Source organism: Schistocerca americana, chromosome 9 (assembly GCF_021461395.2).
Source record: "Schistocerca americana isolate TAMUIC-IGC-003095 chromosome 9, iqSchAmer2.1, whole genome shotgun sequence".
Classification (NCBI taxonomy): Eukaryota; Metazoa; Arthropoda; class Insecta; order Orthoptera; family Acrididae; genus Schistocerca; species Schistocerca americana.
The window spans coordinates 148,312,539-148,332,994 of NC_060127.1; the positions used below are offsets into that span (position 1 = coordinate 148,312,539).

General features: G+C 45.6%; 1 protein-coding gene across 1 annotated transcript in view; it reads right to left on the bottom strand.

The window, feature by feature from the left end:
• Nucleotides 1-17,610, bottom strand: part of LOC124551064 (arylalkylamine N-acetyltransferase 1-like) — a 94,734-nt gene extending 77,124 nt beyond the window's left edge. Inside the window, exon 1 of the mRNA XM_047125949.1 lies at nt 17,463-17,610. Within this exon, the coding sequence (XP_046981905.1) occupies nt 17,463-17,582 (120 nt within the window). The 5' untranslated portion in view covers nt 17,583-17,610. The remainder of the gene's footprint in view (nt 1-17,462) is intronic.
• Nucleotides 17,611-20,456: the final 2,846 nt, after the last annotated feature.

The following is a 20,456-nucleotide window of genomic DNA, read 5'->3' on the forward strand; positions in this document are numbered from 1 at the left end:
AGGCGCTCTCTTTGTTGCACGTGGAAAATTATTGACACGTGTCTCATCGAGCGTAGGACGGCTCAGCAAATCACTGCTTTCAGCGGATGCGGTCGCTCTGTCACTTGGTGCAAGTATTTCTATTTGACGGCACATCGGCGACTCGCTCTTGTTTGTGATGAAGAAAAAGGTGAAATCATTAGCACAACGCAAACATCTATTTCCGCGGCGAATAGTAGGGAAAAGGAATCGTGCTTTATCCGAAACTTACCTTGAGCAGTTAATCAAAGGACCAACTAGTGAAAGTGACGTCTTAGCCCTGCTGTTGAAAAATAGACCCGATCTGTACCGTAGAACAGGGAATCAATGACCATAAGGCAGTTAAAGCATCACTGAATACGACGGTAAACAGGAATACAGAGAGAGTTAGATCATTCTGATTGGCAAGAGCGACAAATACAGAGTTTATTCTTCAGTTTCTCCCGGCGTATTTGTTGCTCGAACAGTCCACGGGTATATGGCTCTAAGCACTATGGGACTCAACATCTGAGGTCATCCATCAGTCCCCTAGACTTAAAACTACTTAAACCTAACTAACCTAAGGACATCACACACATTCATGCCCAAGGCAGGATTCGAACCTGCGACCTTAGCAGCAGCGTGGTTTAGGGCTGAAGCGCCTAGAACCGCTCGGCCACAGCGGCCGGCTCCACGGGTATACTGCCGGTTCATAGTGTCCAACGGAAGTCATAGTGTCACGGAAGATGTGTCACCGCCAGACACCACACTTGCTAGGTGGTAGCCTTTAAATCGGCCGCGGTCCGTTAGTATACGTCGGACCCGCGTGTCGCCACTATCAGTGATTGCAGACCGAGCGCCGCCACACGGCAGGTCTAGAGAGACTTCCTAGCACTCGCCCCGGTTGGACAGCCGACTTTGCTAGCGATGGTTCACTGACAAAATACGCTCTCATTTGCCGAGACGATAGTTAGCATAGCCTTCAGCTACGTCATTTGCTACGACCTAGCAAGGCGCCATTACCAGTTACTATTGATGCTGTAAAACATGTACCGTCAAGAGCGATGTTCACCAATTATGGATTAAAGTTAAGTATTCCACAGCTACGTCCTTTTTTTGCTAGTCTCATTTCCTCGACCTGTTCCAGACCCCACGCCAGTCTGCGTGAGCTAAAACGCGTGCCTTTCGGCTTCCTCTCATAGTTGGTTGGCTCTCTTGCCAATCCACAACAGAAGAAGAGGTAGCCACTGCCTTTATTCCGTACAATGGCGCACTGTCAGGGAAAATCGGCCGTATATTAAAGAAACAGCGAGTTAAAACCCTCTTTTGCCCGCCCAGTAAAACACGGGCATTACTGGGAAGCGTGAATGATGACCTCGGTTTGAGGAAGGCCGGCATGTACCAAATTCCCTGTGAGTGTGCGAAGACTTATATCGGACAAACAGTACGCACCATCGAAGATCGTTGCCGAGAACATCAGGGGCACACTCGACTGAAATATCCAAATCAGTCGGCGGTAGCAGAGCACTGTTCGTCCGAGAAACACGAGATGGATTATGAGTGTACCAAGATCCTGGCTCAGACCTCTAAATATTGGGACAGCGTTATAAGGGAGGCTATCGAAATTCGCACCAGGAAAGATCTTATCAACCGAGATTGCGGCTACAGTCTCAGCAAGGCTTGGGACCCAGCACTGAATGTAATTAAGAAAACTCTCAGCAAGAAGTACGAACTGGCGACCAGGGCGGACGTAGCAAGCACCTCCACGCTACGACAGATTCCGACGCCCACGTCTTCGCGACCGCCGGCGCGCGGGCGGGGACGGCGGAGAGAGCGGCCCGCGTGGGGAGGGGAGTTAAATCGGCCGCCCGCCCTCAGGAGCTCAGTTCGTCAGCGCACCTGACGATGGCGACATGTCTGATCGCCGAAATATTGTGCCCGTAAGACACTATGAACCGGCAGTATACCCGTGGACTGTTCGAGCAAAACAGAGTTTACATTATATGACAGGTCAACATGAAAATTTCATCTCCAGCACTGACAACGATGACCATCAATGGACAAAGTTCAATAGCATTGTAGAATTGTTTCGATCGATATTTGCCGAGAAAAATTGTGAGGGTTGGAAAACACACACAGTGATTCGACGATCAAGCTGCTACAAAAGCAAAGAGGGCTTCCCTGCTAATTTAAACGTAGACAAAGTCTCAAACATAAACAAAAACTAAACGAAGAAATAACTAGCGTAAGAAGAGCCATGTGTTCAGCAAATTTTCTTTTGTCTTTGCGTCTTCTCCCGCTCCAAGGAGGGGTCGCCATTGTTATTACGCATTTGGCAGTGTTAGTTGCAGAGGGTGGCCGGATGCTTTTCCTGCCGCCACGCCGACCCCCCCGGGACGTAGCGAGTGTACCACAGCTGTCTGCGTCTAGTGTAAGCCACGAAATAGTGCGGACGTGTTCAGGCGTGTAACTGAGGCGGAACGTGCAGACGAGCTCGGTGTTCACCTAGCGGAATGTGGAAAACCGTCTAAAAACCACAACCAGGCTGGCCGGAAAACCGGACCCCGTCGTTAATCCGCCGGGCGGAATCGATCAGGGGCCGGCCCGCCTACCGGAGTGTAGAGAGCCTGTATACAGAGAGAGTGGCCATAGATCAAGTTGCCCGTGATTGGTTGATTAGCTTTGGCAGAAAAATGGCGCCAAACGTCTCTCGCGCTTCCTATGTTCGCCGTGCTTTTGAATTGAAGTTCAGAGGACTTTTGGAAACGATTAAAAGGTATATGAATTACTGAGAGACTTGTTATGCGTTGTGGATGCATGTTCGATTTAGTTGTATACCGTTTTTAGTACGTAATTAGCGTTTGTGGTGTTAAATACGAGTTGAAATAATGAAGTGTTTTGTGATGGAGTCGGTAGCCCTACATGTTTGAAGTAAACACGTTAGTAATTGTACAGTATTGTTTTTGACATCTGTAATTCGTTTTGCAGACGTTCGTAAATGATGCCAGGTTGTGCTGCATTTGGTTGTTCCAATAGAGGCGAAGGTGGATTTCGCATGTTAGCATTTCCACGCAATGAAGAAAGACGAAAGCAGTGGGCAGTCGCAGTCAACAGGGCTGACATAAATCAAACAGGAGCCTTGTGGAAACCAACCAAGTACACTTATCTATGAGAAGTAATTCGTTCTTGCTTTTGACTACATATAAAACAACTTGCAATACACACAGTTAAATTTGAAAACAGACCTGTAAATTGGCTATGTGAAAGTTATTATAAGACATTATTCTTATAAAGAAAGGCATTTAACGAATGATTTCGCCATATTGTCTTGTGCTTTGGAGTCGGTGAGTTTGTACTCCACTACTCCACTACTGGTGATTCAAAAGTCCCGCCCGCAATTTGGCAGAAAAATGGCCGCCGTATCGTCCGGTTGGCCGCTCTCTCCCTATACAGGCTCTCTACCCGAGTCCAGGAAGCAGCGCATTAGCGCTTTTGGGTACTCTGGAGGGGCCATGTGTTCAGCAAACGCGAAAATAAAATTCTGTCTATCAACATGATAGAAAATTCTAAGCAGTTTTGATCTTACATTAAAGAAATGGACCGAAGACGTCTATCCACTCACTCTGTGACCATACTGGCGCTGTAAAAGAGGATGATACAGAAAATGAAGAAAGGCCGGTCGGAGTGTCCGAGCGGTTTTAGGCGCTACAGTCTGGAACCGCGAGACCGCTACGGTCGCAGGTTCGAATCCTGCCTCGAGCATGGATGTGTGTGATGTCCTTAGGTTAGTTAGGTTTAACTTAAACCTAAGTTTTAAGTTCTAGGGGACTGATGAGCACAGATGTTAAGTCCCATAGTGCTCAGAGCCATTTTTGAACCAAAATGAAGAAATACTAAATGTCTCTTCCAAAACCGTTTCACAGTGGAAGAACGCACTGTCGTCACTCATCTCAACCGTAGCATATACAACATAGTCATAGATAGGCTATGTACACTGAAGAGCCAAAGAAACTGGTACACGAGCCTAATATCATTTAGGACGCCCGGGAGCACGCACAAGTCCACAACACTACGTGGCTTGGACACGACTAATGTCTGAAGTAGTGCTGGAGGCAACTGACACTATGAATCCTGTAGGGCCGTCCATAAATCCGAAAGAGTACGAGGGGGTGGAGATCTCTTCTGAACAGCACGTTGCAAAGCATCCCAGATACACTCAATAATGTTCACGTCTTGGTAGTCTAGATCCAGCGGAAGCCTTTGAACTCAGAAGAGTGCTGCAAGCGTGCAGAAGTGCCGCAACTCGACGTGGTATGGACTCGAGTAATGCGTGATGCAGTGCTGGAGGGAACTGACACCATGAATCCTGCAGGGCTGTTCGTAAATCCGTAAGAGAATGAGGGGGTGGCGATCTCAACAGCACGTTGCAAAGCATCCCAGATATACTCAATAATGTTCATGTCTGGGGAGTCTGGTGGCGAGTGGTAGTCTTTAAACCCAGAAGAGTGTTCCTGGTGCCATTCTGTAGCCATTCTAGACGTGTGAGGAGTCGCATTGCCCTACTGTAGTCGCACAAGTCCGTCAGAGTGCACAATGGACAAGAATGGATACAGGTGGTCAGGCAGGATGTCCACGTACGTGTCACGGTGTCAGAGTCGTATCTAGACGTGTCAAGATCCCATATCACTCCAACTGCACACGCCCCACACCATTACAGAGCCTCAACCAGCTTCAACAGTCCCGTGTTGACATGCAGCGTCCATGGATTCATGAGTTTCTCTCCATACCAGTTCACATTAATCCGCTCGATACAATTTGAAACGAGACTCCTCCTACTAGGCAACATGTTTCCAGTCATCAACAGTTCAATGTCGGTGTTGACAGCCCAGGCGAGGCGTATAGCTTTGTGTCGTGCAGTCATCAAGGGTACACAAGTATCGATGATACTTAGCTGAATGGTTCGCACGCTGACAGTTGTTGAAACAAATGTTCAAATGTGTGTCAAATCTAATGGGACATAACTGCTAAGGTCATCAGTCCGTAAGGTTACGCACTACCTAACCTAAAGTATCCTAAGGACAAACACACACACACCCATGCCCGAGGGAGGCTTCGAACCTCCGCCGGGACCAGCCGAACAATCCATGACTGCAGAGCCTGAGACTGCTCGGCTAATCCCGCGCGGCGACAGTTGTTGAAAGCCCACCACTGAAATCTACAGCAATTGGCGGGAGTGTTGACTTCTGTCACGTTGAACGATTCTCTTCGCTCGTCGTTCGTCCCGTTCTTGCACGATGTTTTTCCGGCCGCTGCGATGACGGAGATTTGATGTTTTACCGAATTGCTGATGTTCTTGGTACACTCTTGAAATGGTCGTACAGGAAAATCTCCAGTTCATCGCTATCTCGGAGATCTACATCTACATCTACATCTATACTCCGCGAGCCACCTTACGGTGTGTGGCGGAGGGTACTTATTGTACCACTATCTGATCCCCCCTTCCCTGTTCCATTCACGAATTGTGCGTGGGAAGAACGACTGCTTGTAAGTCTCCGTATTTGCTCTAATTTCTCGGATCTTTTCGTTGTGATCATTACGCGAGATATATGTGGGCGGTAGTAATATGTTGCCCATCTCTTCCCGGAATGTGCTCTCTCGTAATTTCGATAATAAACCTCTCCGTATTGCGTAACGCCTTTCTTGAAGTGTCCGCCACTGGAGCTTGTTCAGCATCTCCGTAACGCTCTCGCGCTGACTAAATGTCCCCATGACGAATCGCGCTGCTTTTCGCTGGATCATGTCTATCTCTTCTATTAATCCAACCTGGTAAGGGTCCCATACTGATGAGCAATACTCAAGAATCGGACGAACAAGCGTTTTGTAAGCTACTTCTTTCGTCGATGAGTCACATTTTCTTAGAATTCTTCCTATGAATCTCAACCTGGCGCCTGCTTTTCCCACTATTTGTTTTATGTGATCATTCCACTTCAGATCGCTCCGGATAGTAACTCCTAAGTATTTTACGGTCGTTACCGCTTCCAATGATTTACCACCTATGGCATAATCGTACTGGAATGGATTTCTGCCCCTATGTATGCGCATTATATTACATTTATCTACGTTTAGGGAAAGCTGCCAGCTGTCGCACCATGCATTAATCCTCTGCAGGTCCTCCTGGAGTACGTACGAGTCTTCTGATGTTGCTACTTTCTTGTAGACAACCGTGTCATCTGCAAATAGCCTCGCGGAGCTACCGATGTTGTCAACTAAGTCATTTATGTATATTGTAAACAATAAAGGTCCTATCACGCTTCCCTGCGGTACTCCCGAAATTACCTCTACATCTGCAGATTTTGAACCGTTAAGAATGACATGTTGTGTTCTTTCTTCTAGGAAATCCTGAATCCAATCACAAACCTGGTCCGATATTCCGTAAGCTCGTATTTTTTTCACTAAACGTAAGTGCGGAACCGTATCAAATGCCTTCCTGAAGTCCAGGAATACGGCATCAATCTGCTCGCCAGTGTCTACGGCACTGTGAATTTCTTGGGCAAATAGGGCGAGCTGAGTTTCACATGATCTCTGTTTGCGGAATCCATGTTGGTTATGATGAAGGAGATTTGTATTATCTAAGAACGTCATAATACGAGAACACAAAACATGTTCCATTATTCTACAACAGATTGACGTAAGCGAAATAGGCCTATAATTATTCGCATCTGATTTATGACCCTGATGCTGTGTCCCATGGCTCGTGCGCCGACTGTAACACTATATTCAAACTCACTTATATCTTGATTACCTGCCATTGTAACTGCAGTAACCGATCTAACAGCTGCGCCAGACACTAGTCTTATATAGGCGTTGCCGACCGCAGCGCCGTATTCTGCCTGTTTACATCTCTCTGTATTTGAAAACGCGTGTCTATACCAGTTTCTTCGACACTTCAGTGTAAAGAAGTAGCCAAGAGATAGAAAAACAACTGAAATCGCTCAACGAGATACCAGTTTGATTCTGCACAGTGTATGCGAAGTGGCTTGCCCCTCTTTAAGGAGCCGTGTAAGCCCAGGCCTCTGGAGGAGCGAAACGCACCGAATGATTGGAAAAAGGAACAGGTCATTCCAGTTTTGAAAGAGGGGCGTCCAAAAGACGCAAAAAATTATAGGTCTATACCTCTGACGTGTGCCTATCGTAAAATTTTGGAACATGTTTTAAACTGACATATTATCACATTTCTGGAGCCGGCCGAGGTGGCCGAGCGGTTCTAGGCGCTACAGTCTGGAACCGCGCGACCGCTCCTGTCGCAGGTTCAAATCCTGCCTCGGGTATGGGTGTGTGTGACGTCCTTAGGTAAGTTAGGTTTAAGTAGTTCTAAGTTCTAGGAGACTGATGACTTTAGAAGTTAAGTCCCATAGGGCTCAGAGTCATTTGAACCATTTGAACATTTCTGGAGACGATGATCGTGTGAATCGCAGCTCGCTCTGTTCGCCGGCGAGAACCAGAGAGCTGCAGATACAGGCAAAGGTAGATGCCGTGTTGCTTGACGTCCGGAAGGCATTAGGTACAGCTCCGCGCTGCCACGTAATGAATAAAATACGACCGTATGGAATATCAGACCACAGCATGTCACTCTGAATGGAGAAGAGTCTTCAGACGAAAAAATTACTTCGGGAGTACCCAAAGTAGTGTTACAGGTCCATTACTTTCTACTTAATACGTAACGTCGGAAGTTGCACAAGGCTTTTCGCGGATGATGGGGTTCTGCCCAGAGAAGTCGCAAGCGGTGTGAGATGGTTCAAATGGCTCTGAGCACCATGAGACTTAACATCTGAGGTCATCAGTCCCCTAGAACTTCGATCTACTTAGACCTAACTAACCTAAGGACATCACACACATCCATGCCCGAGGCAGGATTCGAACCTGTGACCGTAGCAGTCGCGCGGTTCCGGACTGAAGGGCCTTGAACTACTCGGTCACCGAGGCCGGCGATGTGAGATGGAACCAGCGTGTGAGGACTGTGGTATGGAAGGTGAATTGACGACTTAGGTTTATTGAGGGAATTTTAGGAAAGTACACTACCGGCCATTAAAATTGCTACACCACGAAGATGACGTGCTACAGACGCGAAATTTAACTGACAGGAAGAAGTTGGTGTGATATGCAAATGATTAGCTTTCCACAGCATTCACACACGGTTGGCGCCGGTGGCGACACCTACAACGTGCTGACATGAGGAAAGTTTCCAACCGATTTCTCATACACAAACAGCAGTTGACCGGCGTTGCCTGGTGAAACGTTGTGATGCCTCGTGTAAGGAGGAGAAATGTGTACCATCACGTTTCCGACTTTGATAAAGGTCGGATTGTAGCCTATCGCGATTGCGGTTTATCGTATCGCGACGTTGCTAATCGCGTTGGTCGACATCCAATGACTGTTAGCAGAATATGGATTCGGTGGATTCAGGAGGGTAATACGGAACGCCGTGCTTGATCCCAATGGCCTCGTATCACTAGCAGTCGAGATGACAGGCATCTTATCCGCATGCCTGTAACGGATCGTGCAGCCACGTCTCGATCCCTGAGTCAAAGAGATGGGGACGTTTTGCAAGACAACAACCATCTGCACGAACAGTTCGATGACGTTTGCAGCAGCATGGACTATCAGCTCTGGGACCACGGCTGCGGTTACCCATGACGCTGCATCACAGACAGGAGCGCCTGCGATGGTGTACTCTACGACGAACCTAGGTGCACGAATGGCAAAACGTCATTTTTTCGGATGAATCCAGGTTCTGTTTACAGCATCATGATGGTCGCATCTGTGTTTGGCGACATCGCGGTGAACGCAAATTGGAAGCGTGTATTCGTCATCGCCATACTGGCGTATTACCCGGCGTCATGGTATGGGGTGCTATTAGTTACACGTCTCGGTCACCTCTTGTTCGCGTTGGCGGCACTTTGAACAGTGGACGTTACATTTCAGATGTGTTGCGACCCGTGGCTCTACGCTTCATTCGATCCCTTCAAAACCCTACCTTTCAGCAGGATAATGCACGACCGCATGTTGCAGGACCTGTACGGGCCTTTCTGGATACAGAAAATGTTCGACTGCTGCCCTAGCCAGCACTTTCTCCAGATCTCTCACCAATTGAAAACGTCAGGTCAATGGTGGCCGAGCAACTGGCTCGTCACAATACGCCCGTTACTACTCTTGATGAACTGTGGTATCGTATTGAAGCTGCATAGGCAGCAGTACGTGTACACGCCATCCAAGCTCTGTTTGACTCAATGCTCAGGCGTATCAAGGCCGTTATTACGGCCAGAGGTGGTTGTTCTGGGTACTGATTTCTCAGGATCTATGCACCCAAATTGCGTGAAAATGTAATCACATGTCAGTTCTAGTATAATATATTTGTCCAATGAATCCTCTTGTATCATCTGCACTTCTTCTTGGTGTAGCAACTTTAATGGCCAGTAGTGTATATTTCACTTACTTTACTCCTCGGCTCTAGAGCCCTTGAAGGGCCTTGGCCTGCATCACAATATCCTGCCATTCTGTCCGATCCACGACTTTCCGTCTCCATCCTCTGACACCCAGCTTCTTCACGTCTTCTTCAACTCCATCCAGCCATCTCTTTCTGAGGCGTCCGCTCCGCCGTCTGCCTCCAGCCTTGCCATCACAAATCCTCTTACATACTCTGTCTTCTTCCATTCTGATCACGTGCCCTGCCCGCCGCAGTCTTCTTATTTTTAATGGTGGTGACAATGTCAGGTTCTTCAAAAAGGTGTTGTAGTTCTGCGTTCGTACGAATGCGGCAACCTTCTTGATCATATATTGTGCCATATATTTTACGTAGCACCTTTCTTACTCATATGCTAAAGATCCTTTCCTCATTTACAGTCTTGGTCCACGTTTCGGCACCATACATAACAACTGGTCTTATAGTTGTTTTGTAAATGAGGATTTTGGCTTTTCGTGATAGAAGCGAACTCCTAAGCATGGGTACTGCGGTAAAGTAGCATCTGTTACCTGCTGCTATTCTGGCTTTCACCTCACTGCCAATGTCATTTGGGTCAGTGATAGTCGACCCAAGATACGTGAAGTCTCTCACCCTTACAAACTCCCTGTCGGCTATCCTTAGATTTGGTAGGTTTTGTTGGTTGGTCATTGCCATATACTTGGTCTTTTCGACATTGACTGTCAGGCCAAGGTCCCTTGCACCTTTTTCCAGTTGTTGATAGGCTTCGCCTAGCACAGCAGTGTTTCGTGCGAGTAATGCTACACGTCAGCGTAGGCTAGGTACTGTAGTGAACGATTTAGGAAAGTATGATTCATCTCTAAAGGAGAATGCATACAGCACGCTGGTGCGAGCTGCTCTTGAGTTATGCTCGAGTGTTTTGGATCCGTACCAAGTCGGCTTGAAAGAGCCGCGCGGGATTTGCCGCGCCGTCCAAATGAGCTGCAATCATGGACTGTGCGGCTGGTCCCGGCAGAGGTTCGAGTCCTCCCTCGGGCATGGGTGTGTGTGTTTGTCCTTAGGATAATTTAGGTTAAGTAGTGTGTAAGCTTAGGGGACTTATAACCTTAGCAGTCAAGTCCCATAAGATTTCACACACCTTTGAACATCGGTTTGAAGGAAGGCATCGAACCAGTTCAGGTGTGGGCTGCTACATTTCGTACAGATAGGTTCCAGCAACACGTAAGTTCGGAAATTCAGATGGGACTCCCTGGAGGGAAGGGGACGTTTTTTTTTCGAGAAACGCTATTCAGAAAATGTAGAGAATCGGGTTTTCAAGGTGACTGCCGCACGATTCTATTGCCGCCAACATGCATTGCGCGTAAGGACCACGAAGATAAAATTCGAGTAATTAGCGCTCATACTGAGGCGTATAGACAATCGCTTTTACCTTGCTCTGTCTGCGAGCGGCCGGCCGCTGTGACCGAGCGGTTCTAGGCGCTTCAGTCCGGAATCGCGCTATTGCTACGGCCGATGTTCAGATGTGTGTGAAATCTTATGGGACTTAAATGGTTCAAATGGCTCTGAGCACTATGCGACTTAACTTCTGAGGTCATCAGTCGCCTAGAACTTAGAACTAATTAAACCTAACTAACCTAAGGACATCACACACATCCATGCCCGAGGCAGGATTCGAACCTGCGACCGTAGTGGTCACGCGGTTCCAGACTGAAGCGCCTGTAACCGCACGGCCACACCGGCCGGCCTATGGGACTTAACTACTAAGGTCATAAGTCCCTAAGCTTACACACTACTTAACCTAAGTTATCCTAGGGACGAACACACACACCCATGCCCGAGGGAGGACTCGAACCTCCGCCGGGACCAGCCGCACAGTCCATGACTGCAGCGCCCAAGACCGCGCGGCTAATCCCGCGAGGCAGTAGCATAATTGTCCGTGCCTTGGAGCCAGAAACGTGTTACAGCGGATGGAGGAACTCATCTTGATGTCTCGGCGAACAAATTCGCCGGACGTAAATCCTATTGAACCCGTCTGGATCGCTGTCGGGCGCCATCAGCGAGTACGCAAATTACCTGCCCGTCATGTACGCGAATTACATGACCTGTGCGTAGACATCTAATGCCTCATACCTCCACAAACCTACCAACGAGCTGTCGGATCCCTGACACGCAGAAAGGTCACCTATTTCTCTCCTAAGATGGAAAAAGAAGCTACGAGGTGTGGCTAGAAAAAAACCAGACTAGTATTGGTGAAACAATAAAACGAATGCAATAAGGCTGAAAGTCGCGTGGCCTGTCACGTGACTCTCGCTCCGCCTACTGCTCGAGTTTCATCTGCCTCCTGCACTCAGTCTGCCCGTGGCGTCTGTTTTAAGTAGTTGACGTTTTGTCTGTGCGTCGGAAAATGTTGAGTGTACAGAAAGAACAGCGTGTTAACATCAAATTTTGTTTCAAACTAGGAAAATCTGCAAGTGAAACGTTTGTAATGTTCCAACAAGTGTACGGCGATGATTGTTTATCGCGAACGCAAGTGTTTGAGTGGTTTAAACGATTTAAAGATGGCCGCGAAGACACCAGTGATGACACTCGCACTGGCAGACCATTGTCAGCAAAAACTGATGCAAACATTGAAAAAATCGGTAAACTTGTTCGACAAGATCGCCGTTTAACAATCAGAGCAGTGTCTGAGTTAACAGGAGTTGACAAGGAAAGTGTTAGGCAGATTCTTCATGAAAGTTTCAACATGAACAAAGTGTGTTCAAAAATGGTTCCAAAGTGTCTCACAATTGAACAGAAGGAACGCCGAAGAATGATTTGTTCTCACATCCTGGAAAACATTGAAAGTGACCCCCCTTCTTACAAAATGTTATTACTTGCGATGAATCGTGGTTTTTTACTTACGATCCCGAAACTAAACGCCAATCGATGCATTGGAAAACTCCTGGTTCTCCACGACAAAAAAAAGCACGAATGTCAAAATCGAAATTCAAGGCAATGATGATTGTTTTTTTTTTGACATCAAAGGGATTGTGCACATTGATTGGGTACCAGAGGGACAAACAGTGAATCAGCATTACTACATTAGCGTCCTGGCTACCCTACGTGAGCGAGTACGGAGAAAACGGAACGATTTTTGGAGAAAAAAGTCATGGATCCTTCACCAAGACAATGCCCCAGCTCACAGTGCGTTGTCAGTGAAGACGTTTTTGGCAAAACACAACATTCCCATCTTAGATCATCCACCCTACTCACCTGATATGGCCCCCTGTGACTGTTTTCTTTTCCCTAAAGTCAAGTCAGCTTTGAAAGGAACTAGAGTTGAGACTGTTGAAGCAGTAAAAGAAAAAGCGACGGAAGTAATGTATGGACTTACCGAAAATGATCTGCATCATTGCTATGAATAGTGGAAAATTCGTATGGAGCGGTGTAGAGACCGAGGAGGAGAGTACATTGAAGGAGATAACATGAAATTGTAAATAATTGTAAATAAATGTTTTTTCCAGCATCAGTCCGGTTTTTTTCTAGCCGCACCTCGTACTAAGCACCTGGTCATAATGTTTTGGCTCATCAGCATACTTTCATAAAATATCTGGTCGTATGCGTTCTGAGCAATCTGAAGCGGCACGACCACATAAAATTAATCTCTGGTAAGGTAGATGTTACACTGATATTCATTGGAAGAATCCTCGGGACATGTAGTTTAGCAACAAAGGGAGTAGCTTACAAAACACTCCATTCGACCAATACTTGAATATTGCTCTTCACACTGAGATCACTACAAGGTGGGAGTAATAGAGGAAACAGAGGACATCGAAATAAGAGCAGCACGTTTCGTTACAGGTTCATTTAGTAAGCGCAAAAGCGTCAGACACATGCTTAGCCAACGTCTGTGTCATGTACTGTAGGAGAGGTGTTCTGAGTCACGGTATGGTCTACTTACTGTTAAAGCTCCGAGAGCGTAGCTTCCTAGAAGAGGTAGCTAATATACAGGGCGTAACGTGTATAACTGTAGATATTTTATTGGCTGAACGACCTTACATCAGTATTTAATTCATTTGCAGACTAACAGTTATAGCTATTAGGGTTAGTATGTTTTGGGGCTGGTTGTAACGTCCTAGTGCTTGTGGCAAGGGAAAGCCGTTAAAGCTTATTTTCCTCTCGGTATCAGGTCAGGTGTTGAAGAGTGGGTGCAAGACGCAAAACGGGTAGTCTATGCTGACAGGTGCTAGTTCACTTAGTGGTGCAATTACGGCTATGCAGAAAAAACAGGTCGTAATTTTTGTGACGTGTTTGTGGAGAGACAGTTCGATGCAGAGTAAAAGGAACCACCTTCCTAATTTGTGTACATATTACGGTACAACACATAAAAATAGCTGCACTTACATTCGTTATCACCCACTCGAGTCAGAAGATAGCAAGAGCCGACAAATTCAAGAATTATAGCACAATCAGCTTAACAGCTCATGCATCCAAGTTGCTCACAAGAGTAATATACAGAAGAATGGAGAAGAAAACTGAGAATTTGTTGTATGAAGATCAGTTTGGCATTAGGAAATGTTAAGGCATCACAGAGACAGTTCTGGCGTTGCGTTTGGTAATGGAAACAAGAGTGAAGGAAAAACAAGACACGGTCGTTCGATATGTCAACCTGGAAAGAAGCGTTCGATGATGCAAAATGGTGCAAGATCTTCGAAATTCCGAGTAAATAGGATTAAGGTATGGGGAAAGAAGGGTAATATATAATACGTACAAGAACGAAGAGGGAAAGATAAGACTAGAAGACCTCCGGCCGAAGTTGCCGAGCGGTTCTAGGCGCTTCAGTCTGGAACTGCGAGACCGCTACGGTCGCAGGTTCGAATCCTGCCTCGGACATGGATGTGTGTGATGTCCTTGGGTCAGTTAGATTTAAGTAGTTCTACGTTCTAGGGGACTGATGACCTCAGAAGTTAAGTCCCATAGTGCTCAGAGCCATTTGAACAATTTTTGACTAGAAGACCAAGATAGAAATGCTACGAGTAAAAAGGGTGTAAGCTAATGGTGTAGTATTTCGCCCCTACTGTTCAATTTGTACAACGAAGAAAGATTGAGGGACAGAAAAGAAAGGTTCAAGCATGCGATTAAAATTCACGGTAAAAGAATATCAGTGATTACTCGCTGACCACGTTGCTGTCCTCAGTGAAATTAAAGAAGAATTATAGGATGTACTGAATGTAATGAATAGTCTAATGAGTAGAGAATATTGACTGAGGGTCAATCGAAGGAAGACAACAATAATGAGAAGAGCAGAAATGGGAATACCAAGAAACGTAACATCAGTATTGGCGTCACGAAATAGAAGAAGTTAAGGACTTCTGCTACCTAGGTAGCAAAAATAAACCTTCATTTATGGGTTGCCATTCAGGCAAGTGTCATATTAGTCATGAGTTTGTTCTGCAACAGGACAATGAGCGCAAACATGCTTCTAAATTGTGCAGAAGTTATGTCAGTAGAAAAAGAGAAGTGAGGGGAACTGAAGAACTTCACTTGACCAAGTCAGTCATCTGACCTAAATCGGGCTGAACTCTTACGAGGTGAATTTTACATGGAGGTCAGAAAAGCAACGTCATCTAATGTTGAAGATCTATGGAGTAATTTACAGACATGTCGGACTCAATATCTGCTAAAACACACAAAATCATATTTCCAAAATGCCAAGAGTTTATACAGCTGTTCTGGGGGCAAAGGGTCGGTACTTTGAAGACACTGCAATATAAACTATATTTTATTCTACTTAGTGCTAGAGGGAGAAAATATTTATTTTGTTCGTCTGTTTAGTTTTGTCGATGTGTTTGTACAATGTGATAAAGTGTATGGTTTTTATGATAGGTAATCAAAAACTTTTGACTGGTAGTCTATTTATTTTTTTATTTCCTCTCGAGGTACTGGAAAGCCTTCAGACGAACCAGTTCACTAATGGAGTAAGAGTTGCTAAACATTATTGTAATTTCAACATTGCTAGCTATTAAAAGAGGTTATATTAGAAGCTGTGCAAACAAGCATCCATACAAATAGTAAATGCAGTTTTCGTTAATGTTACTAACTGGTTTGGCACAAATGGGCTAGCTTTTAAACCCCGAAAAAGTACAGGTAATCCAGTTCTGTACTTTCAGAACTCTGTTGCAGTATGTAGGGTCTCAAAGGCAGGCAGGTGCTGAAGTAAATATGTTATTTAATCGAAGGCTTCCGAGTTTTGCCAGTTTCTGCTGAGTGATGATTTGAGAAAGACGCGACGGTGGAGGAAACGAAGAATATGTGGAGGTGATGTGTAATTTACGTTCCCCCTTGCGATGTAATCAGTCCTAATACACATTATGAGCTCCCTAATACGCGTATGTATAGATATTTTCATTTGTGAGAGAAGAAGCTCATATAAAACTATAATCTCCAAAACTCCATCATTCATGTATCGCTTTTGACATCTCACGTCATTAGGATAATTTAGAAATTTTGTCGTTAAATATTTTCGCTAAGTTCCTTAAAAATATTAGTTGATTTAAACAGGATCTTTACCACAAATGTAAATAATTTTCTTTTTTACCTTTATACGGAATATTTGTCCTATCTCGCTCTTTGGTGGGAAGAGCTCTAAGAAGCAGTTCTGTTTTAGTTGTTGTAAAGAGCAGTCCTGTTGTGTACAGAGCTAAAGGTTGGAGGCTGATGGCTGTAAATTTTCTTAATCAGTCGAGTGAAACATTTCCGTATATAGATGGTAACAGTGTGTAAACTTTTCATTTCGTAGTTAGCGACCGAACGAACACTAGAACTTTTGATTTCTTAGTGCAAGAAGTATCCCTGACCGTCATATCCCCGAAAAGAACACGAGTCCAGCAACAGAATCACGTAAATAACAATGCATTAAATTCGTAATATGGGCCTTCCTTTCAGTATTACTAAAAAGTGTCTAACATCCTGGAAGTGGAAACGTCACTAAACAGTTACTATTTAGTGAAACGACATGTTACACCCTCCAACCAGTACTATTGCCGCTCCCAAGTTTCGGTTGATATGATCTGCTGTGAAAACAAGAAAGAATCCAAGAAGCAGTTGTTAATCGTTTTGCCTACAGACTGCTACCCTCTGTTCGTCTACCATCAAGCTAAACCGTCGTGTAAATAAACGTATGCTCTATAATTTATCATCGGCTGCATTATTCAAGCCGGCCGGAGTGGCCGAGAGGTTCAAGGCGCTACAGTCTGAAACTGCGCGACCGCTGCGGCCGCAGGTTCGAATCCTGCCTCGGGTATGGATGTCTGTGATGTCCTTAGGTTAGTTAGGTTTAAGTAGTTCTAAGTTCTAGGGGACTGATGACCGAAGCAGTTAAGTCCCATAGTGCTCAGAGCCATTTGAACCATTTTTTGCATTGTTCAAGCTTGTGGTATCGATAATACCGCTGGAAGTAGATCTGACTCATGTATAAGGTATTTTGCTGTTTAGAGCGAATTTAAGGCTATCACTTGCTAAGGAATCGGAACTCTTAAGTTTACCAGACAATAGTTGTGCTAAATACATCTAATTCTCGTATGAAATCTCAATTTCGATGTGCTTAATTTTTAAAAAACTAAATTACAAAATTATAAAATTCTCTAAATCTGCTTAGAAACATTTGCAAATTGTAGAAGAACTGGAGGAAAGTTCGGCGGTTCTGCCAGAATCGTTGAATCACGTCTGCGTCGAACTAGTGGCTAGCTACAAAATGGTTCAAATGGCTCTGAGCACTATGGGACTTAACATCTGAGGTCATCAGTCCCCTAGAACTTAGAACTACTTAAACCTAACTAACCTAAGGACATCACATCCATGCCCGAGGCAGGATTCGAACCTGCGACCTAGCGGTCGCGTGGTTCCAGACTGAAGCGCCTAGAACTGCTCGGTCACGCCGCCCGGCTGGCTAGCTACAACGGACACGTGCAGCTAGGTATGATAATCAACTGTGATTCCACACACTCACGGTTATGCCCTCGTTGGCTCCATTCCACGCCTTGGGCTCCCCGTCGGGCAGCGTCTTCTCCTTAGGCTGCCAGCTAGAAGACCCTCCGCAGCACGCAAGGATCCTTCCGTACGGAGACATGGCAGAGCGCTGGGCTACTGGTAATGCGAAACGTCGCAGCTGGTGTAGAGAACGGGGCCACGAGCGGAAGGGGCAGATAAAGCTGCCGAGATGCCGTATCGCCGCTGATACCGGTGGCCATGACGAAAGCCAATGTGCAGAGGTGTGCCGTTTTAAAAAGAGCGGGACGTCTACTTGCACGTACGAAACGAATATCCAACATGTGTTACTCAAAATTATACTGGCAATGACCATAATTTACGTCACATCTCGTAGGGGTTTAGAGACAAACGTACAGAAAAAACGCCAGGAGATCGTGCTGCGATAATGTCACACTGCCGACGAGCTTTAATTTTGATGAGACTTTGTCTCCAGTACCATCCTCTTCATTTCAGTTTTTATTAAGGATGAAACTCTTCCAGCTGTACTTAAGATTTCATATTTATTTGGCTACTACAGGGTGGCGCACGAAATGTGTTATCATTTAGTTTTTGAATATAAACTTTATTGTCAATACAATCTGAAAGGAACATATACTACAATGAAGAGCCGCCCATGGAGATTTGTTATAACTCAGCACATGCTCAATATGTCCACCATTTTGTTTCCTAACTTCCTTCAAACGAACACTGAACTTTACCCTACGGCACATGTCTTCCGTAATGTCACTGCAAGCTTGAAGAATAAGTCTTCTGAGCTCCATTAAATCACGTGGACGTTTCGAGAAAAATTTTTACTTTAGGTACCCCAAAGAAAAAAATCACATGGATTGAGGTCTGGACTATTGAGGGCCAATTTTGTCCGTCATTGAAGCGACCTGGAAACCTGAGTGAAATGATCCGCATGTCGAAATGCTTGTGTAAAAACTCCAACACAGTGTTTGCAGTATGTGGCCTTGCTCCATCTTGCATGAACCACTGCGTGTTGAAGGGCAAGGCAGTAGCAAGAAGCTGTGGAACGAAGCTATTGCTCAAATAACGCTCGCTGTTCACAATTTCTTCAAAGAAAAAGGGTCCAATAAGTCCGTGGCTGGAAATTGCTGCCCACGCTGTAACCCTCGGAGCATAATGTTGTCGTTCATGAAGCACTTGTGAGTTTTCAGTGGCCCAAAAGCGTACATTTTGTTTGTTAACCACACCGACTAAATGAAAATGCGCCTCGTCTGAAAACCAAAAGTTGTTGAGAGTTTCTTCCCTATCCTCCGCCCACTGAGAAAACAGTAGTCTCTGCTGCTTGTGTTCTTCAGTGAGTTTCTGTGCACAGGTCATCTTGTATGGGTACATATGGAGGTCACTTTTAAGAATGCGGAGCGTCTGGATATTCCCAGTTGCACTGATGCCTTTCTACACGATTTCCCGGGACTTCTCTGTACAGCAACTCATACCGCTTTAATATTCTCCGGCAAACAAACAGGCTTAGGTCGAGGTCTCTTCGCTTACGATACTGTTCCTTCCTGTACAGATTCATCGTACAACCTGTGGATGGTCTTCTTGCAAGGGACCCATCGTATGTTAAACTGTTGTCGAAAAAGCCTCTGAGTCACAACAAGGCTTTTCGTTTCATGAAAAAGTAACACAATTGCCGATCGTTGCTGTGTCGTCAATCTTCCATTGTCAGTCATTGCTGCTTACTAGTCTGCTAGCGGCAGTATCGTGATTACACGTCATTTCGTAACTCATTTGTTTTTCCAAACTCTGCTGGTACTGCTGTAGGCATCCAAGCGGGATATCTAATGTGCGTCGTAAATTGTGAAAGAAACAATTGGTAACACATTTCGTGCGCCATCCTGTAGTTTCGACGTTGCGTCAACGCCATCTTCAGGCCCGAGCACTTTGGTATCAGTTGTGTGTCGCTGAGTGCTAGAAATCTGCTTTGAGGCCAACACGTGCTCCACATGGATGGCGGGCAGTAACTAACATTAGTTACTACTCAGTACTCAGCCACACACGATTGATATCATCAAAGTGTACGGGCCTGAAGATGGCGTTGACGCAACGTCGAAATTAGTAGCCAAATAAATATGAAATCTTAAGTAGAGCTGGAGGAGTTTCATTTTTAATAAAAATTGTACGAGCTGAAGTCCTCCCATCATCCAGTTTAAATATGGATGTACGAAGATCTCCATTTCAGAGTGGCACTTACACCCTATGCCTCAAACAGTATTCCAATATTAAACGAACCTAGGAATCTGACTATCTCAGAAGCACCTATCTGGTGAGCTTTTCATCTCGTGTCAACGAGATATCTCAAAAATTACGCATCAGATTAAAAAACAGAAAAATTGGCGTCGAATATTTCTGAAAATGCTATCGGGTGAAAGTGTTGATTCCCCCCCCCCCAACCCCCCTGCAGCCTCTTCTCAAAGGGATGGATGGGGGGGGGGGGAGGGGAATGGGAAGAGGCAACTTTGAACTCTTAAATACACTGATGGAAAAAAAGATTCCAACACCAAGAAGGAGTTGTGTGAGATAAACGAAAGTTGGTAAGCCTGTTTTTACGTATGAAAGATGACGTCTATTCAGATTTCTCGCCAGTCGTATCTATGAGGATGCACATCAAGTCTGCTGTAAATATGCGCTGCAACAGTCGCAAGCGTGCGTTACCTTTGAGATTGAAAGCAGTGAGTTGATACTTCCTGGTAGATTAAAAATGTGTGCCGGACCGAGACTCGAACTCGGGACCTTTGCCTTTCGCGGGCAAGCGCTCCACCATCTGAGCTACCCAAGCACGACTCACGCCCCGTCCTCACAGCTTTACTTCTGCCAGTACCCTGTCTCCTACCTTCCAAACGTCACAGATGCTCTCCTGCGAACCTTGCAGAACTAGCACTCCTGAAAGAAAGGATACTGCGGAGACATGGCTTAGCCACAGCCTGGGGGATGTTTCCAGAATGAG